The 17,365-nt window shown below is 46.1% G+C and overlaps 1 protein-coding gene across 18 annotated transcripts in view; it reads left to right on the top strand.

The window, feature by feature from the left end:
* Positions 1-17,365, top strand: part of ATXN7L1 (ataxin 7 like 1) — a 225,261-nt gene that overhangs the window by 193,694 nt on the left and 14,202 nt on the right. For all 18 annotated transcript variants that reach the window (XR_014781241.1, XR_014781242.1, XR_014781243.1 and 15 more), the window contains 3 exons: positions 2,752-2,834; positions 3,692-3,942; positions 14,621-14,813. Coding sequence is in view for 7 of the 18 variants with exons in the window: in XM_084792909.1 (XP_084649035.1) it covers positions 2,752-2,834; positions 3,692-3,942; positions 14,621-14,813 (527 nt within the window). In the remaining 11 variants the exon portion in view is untranslated. The remainder of the gene's footprint in view (positions 1-2,751; positions 2,835-3,691; positions 3,943-14,620; positions 14,814-17,365) is intronic.

The raw sequence follows: 17,365 nt of genomic DNA, 5'->3' as shown, positions 1-17,365 counted from the left end.
AGACTATAAAACTGAGTCCCATCTGTGACCAGTGATGTGTTTGTATAGCTGAACAGCTGTTTCATTCCTAAGGGTGACATGGAATGTGGCTGCAAACAGGACCAGCACCGAAAAGTACCAGAGAGCCCTGGTGCTCTCATTCCCCAATGCAGATAAGGTCCTTGGCCAATTTGAATCTGGCTGACTCTATCAGAGAACTCCAGGAAGCAGGGGGCTGTGCACCAACCTACAGTCATGGGCTCCGAAGGTCTCACCAGCCTAGTGGCCACGCACAGACACATCGTGATGACGTAGCTCCTATCGAAGCTCCACTGCTGTGAAGCTGGGTTGTCCATGAGAGAGCTCATAGCCCATGGCATGCTGAGTGGGACAGCCCAGTCAGCAACTGTGCTGCACGGGCAATTGTAACCTCTGCTCTTTGGCATCCTCGGTTTTGAGATTGAGTCTGCAGCTGGGGTTGCAGTCGCCTTCTCCCCCATAGTCAGGCTAGAATGTGTATTGGGAGCTCACAGACCAGCGTAGCAGATGGAGATACAGTGAGGTCTCTCAGGTCACTACTACTCAGCCCCCTGCTCAGAGGTAGCACTTGCTGCTTTAAAGGATGATGTTTGCTTTGTGTTTGTCGTCGAACTAAATCTGGCTTGTTCTGTCTCCAAATGACCAGAAGAGGCTAGACGTTTCACAGCTTCTGTACAGGTCTAGGAAAAACAAAATGCAGAGAAAGCCATCCTTGAGAGAGAAGGTGTCTTCTGCTTCAGGCACGGTTTTTAAGCACCCAAGGTGCCAGTAATTTATACATATATGTATATGTATGTGTATATATATATTTGACTTCATATTTCATTGTATTTTTTATCTTATATCTGCATTTAAAAATTATGTTTTAAAAATACTTGGGCCCACCTAACAACATTCAAATGAAACAGCCCTGTAGCTCTCTCCATGTCCCGTTTATCCACAATCAAGGTAAAAGGTTTAGCCTGGTGGGACTTCACTTTATGGACTGAGTTTCCCCTTGCTAGCTCTCTTCCCAAATGGAGTGTTCCAGTTCACTGGGCAGAGGGGGAGGTGGACACATCATCCCAGTTTGTGTATAGGGGAGGGGGTTGGCCTATGCAGTGTCTGGAGGCTGTAGGTCTCCTAGTGCTGCAATAACCCTACCTTGGCTTCTTCCAGTCTGTTCCCCTATCTGAAGGGGGGGGTTTGTGTTTTGTGGGGTTTCTTGTCTCAATGGGTCCTTTGCTTGTTCCTACCTATCTCACACATTCAACAGCCAACTCCTATCCCTAATCAAAACCCCATTCAGTTCCAACCTGAGGTGCTGGTGTGGGCCTGGGCACAGATTCGCCTCTGGTAGGCCAGGGTGAAAGACCTCCATAGCAGGCAGCCACGCATTTAGCACTCACTCACTCACTGTCTGCTGGGCAGAGCTTTCTGCTTAGGAGGGGACGGAGGCACCACTGGGGTGGTGGCAGTGGCAGGGGGTGGGGCAGTTTGGGTACAGCATCATAGCTTCAGTTGCAGCCTCCTCCCTATCCCCAGACTTGAACATAGAACATTCGTTTATTATGCTTCAAGTTTACACCAGCAAATGCGGACAGTTTCTGGCTAAGGAACTCTCTTTAGTTTGCAGACACCAAGGCCCTTACAGAGACCTGGCGCCCTCCCTAACCACCCCCTCTCCACCATTGAGCGATACTTCAAACTATCACCCTTCATACCCAGAGAGCTGTGGCATTCCGGCTCCTCAGGTCTCAGGTGTTTGCTGGAACCTTCCAGAGACAGCCCAGATTTTCTGAAAGCCTTGAGGGTCCTTGAAAGATTGCCACACACACACATACACATTTTGCAGGAGTGGTGAGCATTTGTGAAATTCCCCAAAGAGATGAAGGGTCATGAAGGCATCAAAAGAAAGGTTAGCAGTTACTTCCAGGCAAGCCATCAACAGTCCAGGCAGAAGGTGGGGTGGGGGTGGGGCATGGGGAAAGCACTCCCTCCTCACGGCTGTCCTCCATCTCTCAGGCCAGTGTGTCCTGTCTTAGCTTCTGGTGAAGCGTCTGGACCAGGGCTCCAGGCAAAGCAAGCTGTAAGGTTAGCAGCCTAAGGTCCTTGTGCCTTCAAGTTCAGCCCAGCAGAGAAACACAGCCACATTTTCTCCTGCCCCCGGCCTGAGGCACTGCCAGACACGTTCCTGGATCAGGCAATGTCTTTACTGATCTATGAGGCCTTGTAGGAAGCCTTCACCAAGGGCTTTGTAAAGCATGTGAAAGGCCACACTGACAAGTCAGTGAACAAGCTCCCACTGAAATGGATAAACCAGGGAAGCCGAGGTGGGGGGTAGGGCATGCTCAGACTCTCTAGGCAGCCTGGGAAGAAAGGTGACATCTTTAGGTCTCAAGTGGCTCTTCCTGCTCTGCAGCTACTGTGCCCAAAGTGCCAAGGACCTGTGGGACGATTTTAAGTAAAATAAAGTGTTTGTAAACAGCGTGGTCCTAGCCTTCTGCCACCTGTTCCCTGAGCTGCCCTGTACCAGACTCAGAAAGTCTGGGTTCAGAGTAGAGCGTCATTCCTCTACCCCCCAAATGGTTCTTGAAGCATTTTAGCAGCTGGTTGGGGGAAGGAAAAAAAAATTGCCTGACAACATCTCACTTGTTGGTGCAAATGTGAATTAAAAGAAAAAAATGTAGTCTTAATGCCAAATCCTATTTAGTCTCCTTTTTTCTTACATTTTTTGTTTGTTTCTTAAACCAGAGAGAGAATTTGACCCAAATAAACACTGTGGAGTATTGGATCCCGAGACAAAGAAACCTTGCACAAGATCCCTCACCTGCAAGGTATTTCTCTTTCCATAAAAAAAAAAAATACTTCCTGCTCTTGCTGGGGCCTTTGTCGAAATGTTTGCATGCCACTCTCTGCACGCGGCAGGGTGTGGAACCTCGACATGACCTCCAGCTGTTCTTTGTAAGGAAAATGCTTTCTTCTCTGTCCACGGTAGCATAGTGCCTGCCTCAAGCTGGCTGGCTTTTTAAGGGGAAGGAGAAAAAGAAGAAGGAAAAAAAAAAAAACCCACCCTAGGCTTCCCGTGTTACTTGGGAGGCCAGACAGTAAATTGTATTTATAGGCACTCACAGGCGGTTCTAAAGCCTGCTACGTTTTAATGTATGCAGGAACGGCGGCAGCGGCAGCGCCCAGAAAGGCAGCCCAGAGGGGATGATGCGATGCTGCGCCCTGATCTAGCCACTCGGGGAAACCAGGGGACAGGCGGACCTCAGGCTTCCGCTACTGGGTAGCCTCAAGCCCCAGATTTCTAGTGCCTCTTGGGATCCAGACTATATCCCTGTCTGCCTGGTGGCTCTGAATGCATGGGCCGACTGGAGCCTCCCACTCGCACCTGGATTGACGTTAGCTTTCGTGCCTTTCATCCGAGGTTGTCCCGGGTTCTGCACAGAAGCTGTCTCATGCCATTTGTCTGAAGGAAGCCTTGGCTTCTTAACACAAGAAGTGTAGGGCATGGTTGCGTTCGAGCGGTCTCTGCCTCTTCCCAGCCTCAGAACAGGAGCTTTTGCCTTGAAGTTGACTTTTTCAAGCACCGTTGAATGCTCACGGTTGCCATGTCGGAAATGCAGGCCGTGGGGAAGCAGGTGTATGTGCTGATCAAAGAGGCTGTGCTTCTCATGTCTCTTCTCCTTAGACCCACTCGTTGAGCCATCGGAGAGCAGTCCCAGGCCGGAAAAAGCAATTTGACCTCCTCCTGGCAGAACACAAAGCCAAGTCGCGGGAGAAAGAAGTGAAAGAGCACCTTCTGACTTCCGCTAGGGAGATACTTCCTAACCCGCCGGGACCTGCGCCTGATGCTCTGCAAGGATCTTCTGGGAGCACGGTGGCAGAGCTGAAAGTAGCATCCCCACCCAAAGCCAGACCACTGAACTCTGTACTTCCCAGGTAAGTGGTCATGGGTGAAGCAGTTCCCGCCCCCCCCCCCCCGCGCGCCGCCCCCTCCCCCGCCCTCAGTTAAGGCCCTCCTTGCTAGGTGTTCTGTGTGTGGCCAGACGGTACTTTAGTGAGATATTTTAGTCCAACCTCCTAAGGCTCTGTGACGTTTAAATACATTCCTTCTCCTAAGGGGCTCAGTCTGCCGCCTGCCACATAGCACTCCCCAGATTTTCCCGCTGTAGTCATCAGCCTTCCTAGCAGGCCTTTTATCAGACAGTGTGTGTTTTTGCAGAGCAAGAGTGAGCTGGAAATAAACGTTGGAAGATTGGCACTTCAACCACCAGGCAACTTATCGGCTGCTTGGGTTTTTATGTTATTTGAAGACTCCTAGGGCAGAAAGGGGGAAGCCTGGGAAGATAAGTTAGAACAACTTAGAAGTTCCCAAGACCTCTCTCTCCCATTTGTCACAATTTCTTATGACTTATATTCACAACTCCGCTACGGTCAGGATGAGGGGACATTGACGGTGTTGAGGGTGAGCCACCTGTTTAGGGTTTTTATTTGGTTGCACTGAATGGAAAAAGAAAACACAGGGAACAGAATTACAATCCATTTGGATTACAAGCAATTTAAGATCTGTGAATGTTTGTTCTGATGGGCAGGAGAGCAATTTGCAGGTAACAGGGCCGGAACTAACTATGCCTACCAAAGTGTTTCTAGAGGACTTATTCCAGAAGCCAAGGTGCTGTCAGGCAAAGGGAGAGGAAAAACTGCAACCAGACCCAGCTTTCCAAAAACGTAGAGTTCAGAAAACAAGAGAAGACTCAGATGCCCATTCATGGCACAGAAGGAAAACAATGATATTCAGTGAGAAGTACAAATAGTGGTATTACCTGAATTTTTTTTATGCATGAATGTATCCCAAAGTGTCATTGTTTAACCAGCAAATAAGCTTTGAGGGAACATCATCAGACAAGTGCACCGAGTTGCTTTTACAGCAAAACTCCATCTGGCAACAGTTTTTGATGATCCTTCTACCTGTTGCAGTGGCAGAGTAGACCTAGTCTCACCGCAGACGCCCTCTGCAGTTAGAGGGAAGAACTGCAGGCTTTAGGAGCAGACAGCCTTCCCTGGTAAAGTAAGCTGCTGAATTAACTGCACCTTTCCATCACTATAGACATTTGTGCTGCTTCAACCCCTTTCTTTGCAAGACTGTGCTCTCACTGTGTTGCCAGGATTGGTCAAAGGTATTACCCTTGTTTCAGAGTTGAGACAATTCTATTCCAAACTTCCGGGCTTCAACTGTACAAGCTGTCGTTCCCCGTTCTCCAAGACCCCTTGCGGATGCTTAAAACTTCAGATAAAACCAAACCTTGTGTATACTACATTTTCTCCTATACATGTTTTCTTACAGTAAAATTTAATTTATGAATTGGGCACGGTAACTAATAATAAAATAGAACTATATTGTAATACAGTTATCAGCATTACTAATCTTGTACTTTGGGACCATGATTAAATAAAACAAAGGTTATTTTAATTCATATATTGCCACACTGTTGCTGCTAGTCTGAAAATGGCAGCTCACTGACTCGTGGGGGCAACATACAAATCGTGGATACATTGACAACAATGATTCATATCCCAGAGGGGACAGAGCAAGACCACTCAACATTTTATCACACTACTCAGAACTGCATGTGATAGAAACTTATCAGCTGCCTGTGCATATAATGGTCTGTTTAATAGTTGTAGACTTCACTTGATCACGAGTGACCCGAATAGTGAAATCATGGGTAATGGCAGACTATGTAGAATGACTTTCAAAGCCTTTGTAGATAGTGAAGTTTTTTAGTTTTCATTACAATCCATCCCTCCACAGTATTAGATACTGGCAGACTGGCCTCTACCTGAAACCACATGTACCCAGAGCCAATATCCCCCAGACTCTCAGAGGGACCACAGTGGATTCTTCAAGGATCCCCCAAGCAAAACCAGTTTGATAGCTCTTTTGGGGGGACGCATTAAGGATGACTGTAAATTCATCATCCTGGCTCCACTTTCTGGGTGCTGGTTACAGGCATGCCTTTTGAAGTCTGGCCTAGATGGCCCTTCATTAAACATTTCTCCGTCAAGTTTTAGCTGATGGTGTCTGAGTTAACAGAGAAGTAAGAGAATAGCTGCTGAAAATGGACCAGACAGGGAAGCCTTAAGTGGCTTTGTAGCTTTGCTCCTTTGTAGCTGTGGTTTTGTTGTTGTTGTTGTTGTTTGGTTGGTTGGCTTGGCTTGGTTTTTTGAGACATAGTTTCTCTGTAAAGCCCTGGCTGTCCTGGAACACAGTCTCTCTCTCTCTCCCTCTCTCCCTCTCTCCCTCTCTCTCTCTCTTCCTCCCTCCCTCCCTCCCTCCCTCCCTCCTTCTTCTTCTTCTTCTTCTTTCTCTCTCTCTCTTTCTCTCTCTCTCTCTCTCTCTCTCTCTCTCTCTCTCTCTCTCTCTCTCTCTCTCTCTCTCTCTCTCCCCCAGTCACATAGCTGTCTGCCTTTGCTTCCTGAGTGATGGGATTAAAGGTGTGTGCCACTACCGACCAGCATTGTGCTATGGTTTTTAGGAGAATGTCCACTTACATAGGAAACATCAGGTGTTTATGTCAGGAGACCTCGATAAGCTTCATTTTTGAAACATTTGTTTTGTTTTGTTTTCCAAGACAGGGTCTCTCTGTGTGTATCCCTGGCTGCCCTGGACTCACTTTGAAGACCAGGCTGGCCTCAAACTCACAGTGATCCACTTACTTCTGCCTTCCAAGTGCTGGGATTAAAGGCCTGTGCCACAGGCCCTGTGGAACAAATGTCTTTACAGAGAAAAGAGACAAAGCAATATGACAAATATTAGTAGGGAAACATTAACTAGGATAGGGCTGGACTCTTCCAAAGTGAATGAATGGAAACAAATTCCTCAGGTTAGTGAAATCCTGTACAGTCTGGTTAAAAAAAATCATGATCAGAGAGGCGAGGGGATCACTGTGAGTTCGAGGCCAGCCTGGTCTACAAAGCGAGTCCAGGACAGCCAAGGCTACACAGAGAAACTGTCTCAAAAACCAAAACCAAAACAAAAACAAAACAAAACAAATCATGACCAGAATTTAACATCAAAATCACACAAAACCTAGGGCTGGATAGATGGCTCAGTGGTTAAGAGCACTGGCTACTCTTCTGAGAGGCCATGAGTTCAATTCCCAGCACTCATATGGCAGCTCACACCTGTCTGTAACTCCAGTTCCAGAGGATCTAACACTCTCACACAGACATACATGCAGGCAAAACACCAATGCACATGAAATAAAAATAAATATTTTTTAAATGTGAAAAAATAAATTATAAATTTAAAATATCATGCAAAACCTTCAAGAGAAGGTAGTTACTCCTATTAATTATATATGTAATAGATATTCCATCAGTACTAACAATTGAAGATAGATATCACATGTTAATGAACTTTCTATAATCCTTTTCCAATAATGAATTCTCTTTATAGAAAATGGTAACACATGTTATTCATCTTTTATTCATCTTTTCAATGACCTTAGCTCTAAGCCATTTTTGTCTAGGGTTGCTAACAAAGGAACTTGGGTCTAGAGTTTGAAAATACTAACTTAAGTTGGGCTTGATGGTGTACACCTGTTGTCTCAATAATCAGACTATCAAGTGTTTAACGCCAGCCTGGGCTACATTGTGAGTGCAGCTTAAATCAAATAACACAAGAGCTACGGCAGAATTTGAAGCAGAATACTTAGCTCTATGCTTTCTAACTAGATAAGCTTAGCCATGGCTCTGCTCCCCTCTCTACTCTGATTGCCCCACCACTTACTGAGGGTGCCCAGAAACAGCTTAGAGCACTTACTACCTTTTTTTGAGACAGGGTATCTTTGTGTAGTCCTGGCTTTCCTGGAATTCACTATGTAGACCAGGCTGGCCTCAAACTCACAGAGACCTACCTGCCCCTGCCTCCCAAGTGCTGGGATTAAAGGTGAGTGCCAGCACATGTGGCACTTACTGCTCTTGCAGAAAACCCTGATTCCGTTTTAAGCATCCACCTAGCAGCTCATAACTCATAAGTCCGATTCCAGGTGATTTAATGCCCTCTTCTGGCCCCAGAGAGAACCAAGTACACATTTGCTGTACATAAACAAATACCCTCAACCATGATTATTTTGTGTTGCTATGAGAAATTACCTGACTCTGGGCAGTGTACAAAGAAAAGAGATTTAGCTGGCTCACAACCTCACAACTCTGGTAACTAGAATGTCCAAGCAGCATAGCATCAGCCTCTCATAACACCTCTCTGGCTGCATCATACATGGTGGAGCAACAGAAAAGGAAGCTGCTGTCTGCCAGAGGGAACACACATGTGAGCAAGGAAATGAGAACAGAGAGAAGTCAGGCCCTCTCTTGTACATGAAGGTTGCTGGCCTCATAACCTCCTTATCTCCCTTGTACAACTTGAAGGTCCCACCATTTCAACACCATCACCCTAGGAACCAAGCTTACCTTACAGGTTATGAGCCTTTAGGAAACAGTCCACATCCAAACTACAACACACAACCATTAACTTCATTTCGTTGTCCTCTACTCTAAGGAAATACATTTCTTGCCCCCAGGCAGCCCCAGGGAGTTAATGGGTCCTAGCGTAGCCAAGTGCATCTAAACTGTATTGGAAAGAAGAGGAAAGCAGAGAGTCCACGTGGGTTGTGGTAGGCCAGGCTATAGCTGTAGTGGGAAGAAGGGGAGACAGTCTGTGGAGTCCAGTGCCAATGGAATGTGGGGATTGCCCTGGATGATAGACTGCACACATCTGGACTAAAGTATAAACTGGCCAATCCCAGTGGGTTTTACACTACCAGGGTGATGTGGAGACAGGCAGAAGGTCCTAGATTACTGAGTGAGGACAAGAAGATGTGTGGAGGACACTGGGAGAATCTTCTTGCCACATTGCACACTCATGATGTCCTTGACTTCTGCATCTGTGCCTTCTAGGTCTGGGAACTTTGAAGTCAACAGACATATGCAGATGGTCTCATTCCCTTCTTTTGTTGTTGTTTATTTGCTGTTTAAGATTTGCTTTCGTGTTATGGTGGTGGTGGCGTATGTGTGTAAATTGTGATCTGTCCAACATGGGTCCTGGGAACTGAACTCATTTCCTTTGAAAGAACAAATGCTATTACTTTGCTGAGCAACCTCTCCAGCTCCATTTGTTCTATTGTATTTGTTTTGGGTGTGCGTGGGGGGGGGGGGACTTGCTGTATAGCCCAGGTTAGCCTCAATTTTACTATATAGTCTAGGTTTCAAAATTGTAATTCTTGGCGATGCACTCCTTTCATTCCAACACCGAGGGGGCGGAAGCAAGGGTATCTCAAGTTTGAGTGCAGCCTGGTCTGCGTAGTGAGTTCCGGGACAGGACAGGGGGATGTAGAGAAGACCCTATGTGAAAACAAAAACAAAAGCCTGAACCATACCGCAGCCTCAGACCACCTTGTCTCTGTGCTCAGAACCAGCGTGGCCAATTCTGAGTCTTATTCAGCTTTCCTTCCTAGGAATTTCCTCAGCCCACCTCCTCCCCTCTTACACCTGGCAACTAGGACTTACTATTGAGTGTTTCAACCATCTGTTCTTTAATTAAACTTAATTTTTATCAAAGTTACATGGGTTCATAGTTCAAAACTCAAATAGTGCCTGAAAACTTAGAAGGGAAAAGCAGCAGCTCCTGTCAGTGGGGTGCATCTCAACTGTGCCTGTGTCCTGCCTCCCACCGTGTCACCTTCTCGTCTTGCCTTGCTTCTTCACTTTGATGGAGTAGTTCCTTCAGTAGCTGCCTGTGAAGAGGTTCGTGGGAGCTCAGTCTTAGGTCCTCACCCAACAGGCAGCTTATCATTCCACCTTAACCCCGAGTTGATGATCTCTGTGAGTACACAGCTAGATGGGAGATCGTTTCCCACGCTCACAGCTGACACAGGGAATCTACCGTTGAAGTCTAAGATCCTGACCCCTGACAAGCTTCTGCCTCCAAAGCATGGGGGCACTGAACGTTTTCAAGGATGTCCCTAATTTTTCATTTTTCATTATTTTTACTTTTTTGGAAGCCGAGTCTCACTGGATAGCCAAGGATGGCTTTGAACTTGAGAGTCTCCTGCCTCCGCCTTTTAAGTGCACTATCATACCACAAGAAACAGACCTCCCCCGCTTCTCTCCTTCTCTGTTGGTTTTTTGAGCCTTTGCTACACAGTCCTGGACTTGCTTTGCAGATCAGGCTGGCCTCGAACGCACAGCCATCTGTCTGTCTCTGCCTCCTGGACTGCTGGAATTAAAGGTGTGCACCACCATGCCAGGCTCCTAGACATCTTTCTTGCTGTAGCTCTTTTTTCACTCACTGAATGAATGAATACATTTCTCCCCACTGGTGTCTGTATTTTCCTCTTCCTGTCTTCTTCTTAGTTGAATGTTGGAATTTTTTCTCTGATCGTTTCATTTACTTTTTTCTTTAAATTTCTTGTTCTTCTTTGTAAAAGGTTGTCTCTTAGTTTACTTATTTTTAATTGATTTTGTGTGTGTTTGTGTCTGTGTGTGAGGGTCATATAGGAGGCCAGTACTTTAGTGGCCTCCTCTGTCTCTTTCCACCTTGTTCCTTTGAGAGAAGGAGCTCTCCAGGTGTCTTGTTGAAGGATGTTATAGAAGGATAAACTATTCTTTCTACATTAAACAATGCAGTAAGTTTTCTTTAACCAGCTAGTTCACTAATGGCTGAAACAAAGAGACTGTGATTTATTAAACTATGCTGGGCAGATTCTGAGCTAGCGCCGCTAAAACCACATAAAAGCCAATCTGATGAACCCAGGGGAGGCTTCTGCTCCATCAGTCTGTCCTTATCCTCACAGCCATGTGCTCACTGCCATCTTGCCTTATGGTGACTTCCCCCACCTGTCTCCCTCCCTCTCTCTCTCCTTCCCTCTCTCCCTCTCCTCCCCCCCCCACCCCTCCTCGAATCTCTCAAACCCAAGCCTGGGAAAAAACTGTGCCTTCCTACCCAGTCCTGGCCTTCAGCATCTTTATTCAGCCAATCAGGGATAACTGGGGAACAGTCCTTATCTTCACATGTTAATGGAGATAGTTTAACATACTGCCCATTGCCAGGCAGTAACCAAATCTCAAGCACAGCCATCTCAGGTACATCCAGCTTGCAAGGTCCAGATGAAGCTGAGCCCACTTTCCATACGTATCATCTTCACTCATTCTTTTAAATGTCCTTTATATTTTAAAGCAATTTTAGGTTGATAGGAAAACTGAATTGAAGTGACAGAGATTCCTTACATTTCTTCTGCCCTCCCCATCACACACAATTGACGGTGATTTCCTATGTTCCTCCTGCCCTATCATGTGTGTGCGTGTGTGTGCACACACACACACACACACACATATTCACTCATGCACAATTTGATTTTCTGTGACCCTTTCTAAGCCAATCATTAACAAACACAATTAAAAAGAGCCCACATGAACCAGGCGCAGTGGCGCATGCTTGTAATGTCAGCACTCATGGACACAAAAGCAGGCATGATCCCTGTGAGTCCAAGGCCAGCCATGTCTAGAAAGCCAGTCCAGGACAGCCAAAACTACACAGAGAAACCCTATATTGAAAACAAAAACAAAACAAAAACAACAACAACAAGAGAGCCTACATGGATGCTGGATAGCTATCACCATTTTTCTGCTGCTCTGTGTTCTCTGGCTCTCTTGTCTTTTAAAAAATAACTTAAATATCTTTGTTGTGGAATATGGGGAGAGAAGTGATTCCTATAACTCATTCAATGGAAGTTCTTTACACTTTAGTAAATTATTGAAGAATTATTCATAGCAAAGATATGGACACAAGCTAAGTGTCTACTGTGCATACCTATAATCGTAGCACTTGAAAGGCTGAAGTAGGAAGCTTATGACTTCAAGAATAGCTTGGGCTACATAGTGAAGGCAATCCATCTTTGAAAAGAAAATCATGTAGTGCATGGATGGGGGACATGGGAATTGTCAGTCCATGCTGGTAAGCCTAGCACTTTGAAGGTATTGAAGGTAGAGGCAGGAGAATTAGGAGTTCAAGGTCATCCGGAGCTATACAGTGAGTTTGACAACATCTTGATCTATTTGTAGCCCTGTTTCAAACAAAAAGAAAAAGAGAAGAAAGTTTGATACATGTCACATAATAAAATATTATTCAGCCACAAAAAGAAGGCAGTCTAGCCATTTTCAGCCACATGGGTAAACTTTGAGAGAGTCCTCTTAACTAAAATAAGTCATAAAAATGCTATATGATTCTACTTTTAAGTGAACGCTTTAGAAGCTGGGCATAGTAGTGCGACCCTGTAATTCCAGCCTCAAGAGATTGAGGCTAGCCTGGGCTGCATAGCGAGACCCTGTCTTAAGCTTCCCACATCCAATAAATAAATAGAAAATAAGAGAAGAGAAGGAAAAGAGGGAACAGGATATTGGTGATGACCTGTGAGGGGTGGAGGAACGACAGGTGCCAGGACACATCCAACTCCAGGGGCATGGCATATATATAGCATGACAACTAATTGATAAGACTATGATGCAGGTCTAAGTGTTACTGTGAGAACCAACACGTGGAAACTGTCCTGGGCCTGGTGGTGCAGGTGTATAACGCCAGCTACACCAGAGGTTGTGGCAGTAAAATCAAAAGCTCAAGACATCCTTAAGCTACACTGTAAGTTCAAGGCCAGCCTGAGGAACCTGGTGAGACTCTGTTTCAAAGTAAAACTGAAAAAGAAGGCTAGAATTACAGCTCAGTGGTAAAATACTACATTAGCTGGTATAAAGCCCTGAGTTCAATTCCTAGTAGAGAGTAGGAGGCGGGTAACTCTAAGAAATGATAGATATATTAAATTTTTAACTAATTTTATAAGATATACATATACTAGCAGGGTATTGTAGCCCATGCCTGTCCTCCCATCACTTGGGAGAGAGCTAGTTCAAGGTCAGCCTGCGGTGCATGAGACCCTGTTACTGTGGTATATCACTGGAAAACTGGCAAAAAATAAAAACAAAGTAGAATGTTCTTCAGTCCCTTTCTTACATATATGGTGATACTGCTAGTGCTCTTTTTGTTTCTATTATCAGTTTTTGTTTGGAAAGTTCCCTTACATGCTGGAAGTCGTGGTATATTGGTAAATACTTGCCTAACCTAATTTTAATAGTTGTTATAATGAAATTTTATTGTAATATGGTTTTGTTGGTGCCTTTTGAGTTACTTAGACCATGACATTTCATATGTAAAGACTTCTTTCAAAAGTGAAAATAGCTGGTTGTTGCACCCGTGCCCGTAGGATATACTGAAGTAGGATTATGAGTTCAAGGCCAGCCTATGCTACACGTTTTGCCAAGCGTGCTGGTGCATGTCTTTATCCCAGGACTGTGGAGTAGAGGCAGGTGGATCTCTGAGCTCTAGGCCAACCAGAGCTACATAGAGACCTTGTCTGAGAGAGAGAGGGGGGGGGGGGAGGGAGGGAGGGAGGGAGAGAGGGAGGGAGGGAGGAAGGAAGGAAAGAAGCTATTTAACCAAGATGCAGTTAACAAAACCCAGGTTACCTTTATTGGGCAGGACAAGGAGGGCCTGCCTTGATGTCTGAGCTACCACTTAAGGACTTTTTTGAAAATTTATAAACAAATGTAGTAGTAGCTACTTAAGTTGTGACTTGTCAGTGTTTAATGTTACTGGAGGAAAGATTCCTCCATCATTGAATTTTACAAAAAGAAATGTGTTGAGGCTGGAGAGGTGGCTCAGTGGTTACAGCGCAGGCCGCTGTCCGAGAGGATCAGGTTCAATTCCTAGCACTCATGTGGCAGTTTACAACTATCTATAACTCAAGTTCTGGAGGATCCAATTTTCTTCCTTCCTTTCTTTCTTTCTTTTTAGATCCAATTTTCTTACCCCCTCAGAGACCCAGACACACAAGATGAACAGATGTACATGCAGACAACATTCCCATGCACATAACTTAAAATATTAATGAAAGAAAATCTGTTTCAAGGGCTGGAGGTAGTGTGGCTCCATTGGTAGACTGCTTGCCTCATATGTATAAAACCCTAACTGGGATCCCAGCACTGCATCAACTGGTGACACACACTTATGAGCCCAGACACTTAGGAGATAAGAAGACTCTGGAAGATCATCCTTGCCTACCTAGTGAGCTCAAGGCCTGGGATACATGCGATCCTGTCTCAAATCCTGTTCTTGCTTTAAAATGCAAATTTAAAAAAAATTTCTGCGTGCACACTAAGGGAATCTGGGAGGGCATAAACCAAAATGCTGGCAACACTTGATCTTTGAGTGAGTATTTGTAGATGAACTCAGAGAAGACAGGCTCTGGATAAGTTTACAAGTCACAGTCTCCCTGCTCATACCAAAGTTCACACTAAGAGTGGGCCTGCATGGTACCTCAGAGGCAGCAAGCCAGAGAGCACCTAAATGTAAGTGAGTCCCTTAAGGAACCAATCCATCCTTCAGGCTTACTGGCCCACCCTCCCTGACGTCGTCATGGGGCTGCTTTTTGGTGGCATGAAATAGGTGGATCTGCTTTCCTCAGGAAAACATATCATGTGTGTTCCCCCACCCCCATCTCGCCCTCAGACCGTCATCTGCCAACAGCATCAGCAGCAGTACGTCTTCAAATCACAGCGCTTACACTCCAGAGCCCCCTCTGCCCCCAGCTGGAGGGGACCTCGCCAGCCGGCTGTCCAGTGATGAAGGGGACATGGATGGAGCGGATGAATCCGAGAAGTTAGACTGTCAGTTCTCCACGCACCACCCCAGACCTCTTGCGGTAGGCCTCTGTCCCTTCATACTGTGTCCCCTGTGCTTTGAAGGCACCTCGGTGATAGCAACGTAGCCTGTATTCCCAAGGAAAGGGTTGCAGAGTGTATCATCAGAAGGCTTTCCCAAAGGCTGAATGGCATTAGAGAGTCCCTTGAGCATCATGGAAGGAAAGGGGGCGGGGCGTCCCCACTGCCTATAATCCTTTAAGGATGCTTGAGCAATGGGGTCTATGTAAGTGCCCTTGAGAGCCAACCTCCTGACCTTGCACATCTAAAACCAGAGCCTCTGGTCCAGAGTTAGCCAGACAGTTCTAGAAACTGTCTTAGCAGCAACCTAGACCCCAGCTTTCGTCATTCTCCTCGATGGCTCTATGTGTGACTATTGTGCGACCCTATGGGCAGCAGAGCTGGTGGTAGGGGCAGTGTTTCACATCAGCATGATTGCTTAGTCATGAAAGCTGCTGGAGTGAATGCACTTTACCAACTGAGATGGTCACTGATGTCAGAAGGGGAAACGAAGGCCTCCGGTGCATGTTTGGTCACATTTGCCTTACAACCCTCTGAGAAAGGAAGTGGCTGGTAAGCCAAACTACAGAACCCAAGTCTGGGGCCCTTGGGGGGAATTTGGTCTCCATGGTGGCGTATTCAAGTGCCAGCCTGACCTTTTAGGAGTTATCTCTGACTGACTCTAGATGTCAGGAGCTTTGCAAGTGAAATCAATCCTGCTGAAAGACAAGGCTGGCCCCTCCTCCTCCATAAGTGTGCCACTTCCCCTTTCTGGAGATGATGCTGACCCGTGGCTCACCTGTAACCTGAGACTCTGCCAGGAATAGTGAGGGACCAGTTGTAATGATTTGGTCTGCAGTTGTAGAAAGCCCAGGGCCTCCATATTCACAAAAGGGACATTACGTTATCTTACGTGGCAGGGTGTCTTGCCAGGCAGTGGTGGTGCACATCTTTAATCCTAGCACTCACGAGGCAAAGACAGGTGGATCTCTGAGTTCAAGGCCGGCCTTGTCTACAGAGTGAGTTCCAGGACAGCCAAGGCTACCAGAGAAACCCTGTCTCCAAAAAACAAACAAACAAAACAAAAAGAAAAAGAGCATTTCAGGATCTTACATGACAGGATGTCTAGAGGCAGGTGCATTGACTACAGCCTTGGTTGAGCCTCTCTGCTTTGTGTGTCCATATCTTTGCTGTTCATGTTTTAATACAGCCACCACAGCTCCAGTGTCACATCTGCACCTGGTAGCATTCTAAACAGAAAGGAAGGGGACACAAAGAAAAGGGGTCTCCCAGGATGCTGTTTTATTTACTTACACAACAAGAGCTTCCCATGAAAGCCCAACAGATGTCTCCGTGCATGTAGTAGAATTCTGCCACCTGTCTATCGCTGCATTGGCAGGTGGCAGAGAAAGAAAGGAGTGTGGTGACTCAGCTGTGCCTCATCCCAAGGTCTGCAACTGCTGTACACAAGATATCAAGACAAAAGTGTGGCTGTGTTAGCAAGGAAAAGACAAGGCCAAGGAAGGCAGGACACTGCAGATGAAGTGTCAGCCCCAAGGTCTGCCACAGTGAACATCTGCAGCTCTGCCCAAGGCACATGGTGCCAGCTTCCTTGGCTACCTGGCCTTGCATCTAAGTGGTATTAGATACTCTGGTAGCCAAAACCAGCTCCCAAGTCTGAAAAAGATACTGGCCTCACCCCTAAGGCCAGGATCTGGAGAGCATCAAGGCATCTGTCCACAGGGCAAGCTGCTGTAGAAGATTAGCCACATTTGCAGGACATTATAGGCCCTTAATGTTTTGCCCATCAAAATGGAAAAACTATGGGTTTGTTTCTTTGCTTTTTTTTCCCCCCCTTCTCATGGCCAACTGACACATTAAATCATTTTGTTGTTGTTGTTTTTGTAATAAACCCTCGCTCAATGTGTCCTTAGCAATTGGGATGAGAGAGGAAGTGGTGGCTACATCAGGAGCAGCTCCCACAGAGAGGTGGAGAGCAGCTTCTGTGCTGGAGAGTTCCCATGTATGTTTTCCTTCTTGGTCAGGAAGCCCTTGCTGTAGTAAGTAATTTGCCGTATCAGATTTTGTGGGGAGCAAGGTCTTAACAAAGAACAAAGGGAAGATCCCGCAGCTCCTCCTGAGAATAGTTCCGAAGGCTGGCTCCAGGATGCCTTTGTGGATTGGGTGCCAATCCAGCGCTGAGTCTGGGCTTGCAGCCAGGGAGCTGCTGGAGGCTTGGGGGATGGGCAAAGTGCCACTTGAATTATGGAGTCATTTGCAGACTTCCCTGAGCTCTAGACCCACCAAATGTCACCTTCTTGGAGGCTGCTTCTTGCATTGCTGTCTGCTGGCCCTCAGTTGTCATATATCATAATCAGTGTTTATTAAATGCCTGGCTATTTCGGCCATAAGTTTTAAATGCAGTGGTTTATTTTAAACATTTCTGTGGGAATTTTTCTCCCCAGTCCACTCTTTTTTTTTTTTTTTAAGACGATCTCACTGTGTAGCCCAGGCTGGATTTGAACTCTTAATCCTCTTGCCTCAGCTCCCTAAA

Source organism: Acomys minous, assembly GCF_964271855.1.
Source record: "Acomys minous genome assembly, chromosome: 8".
NCBI lineage: Eukaryota > Metazoa > Chordata > Mammalia > Rodentia > Muridae > Acomys > Acomys minous.
Note: the sequence above shows the minus strand (reverse complement) of the source record. Positions and strands in the feature narration are given on the sequence as shown.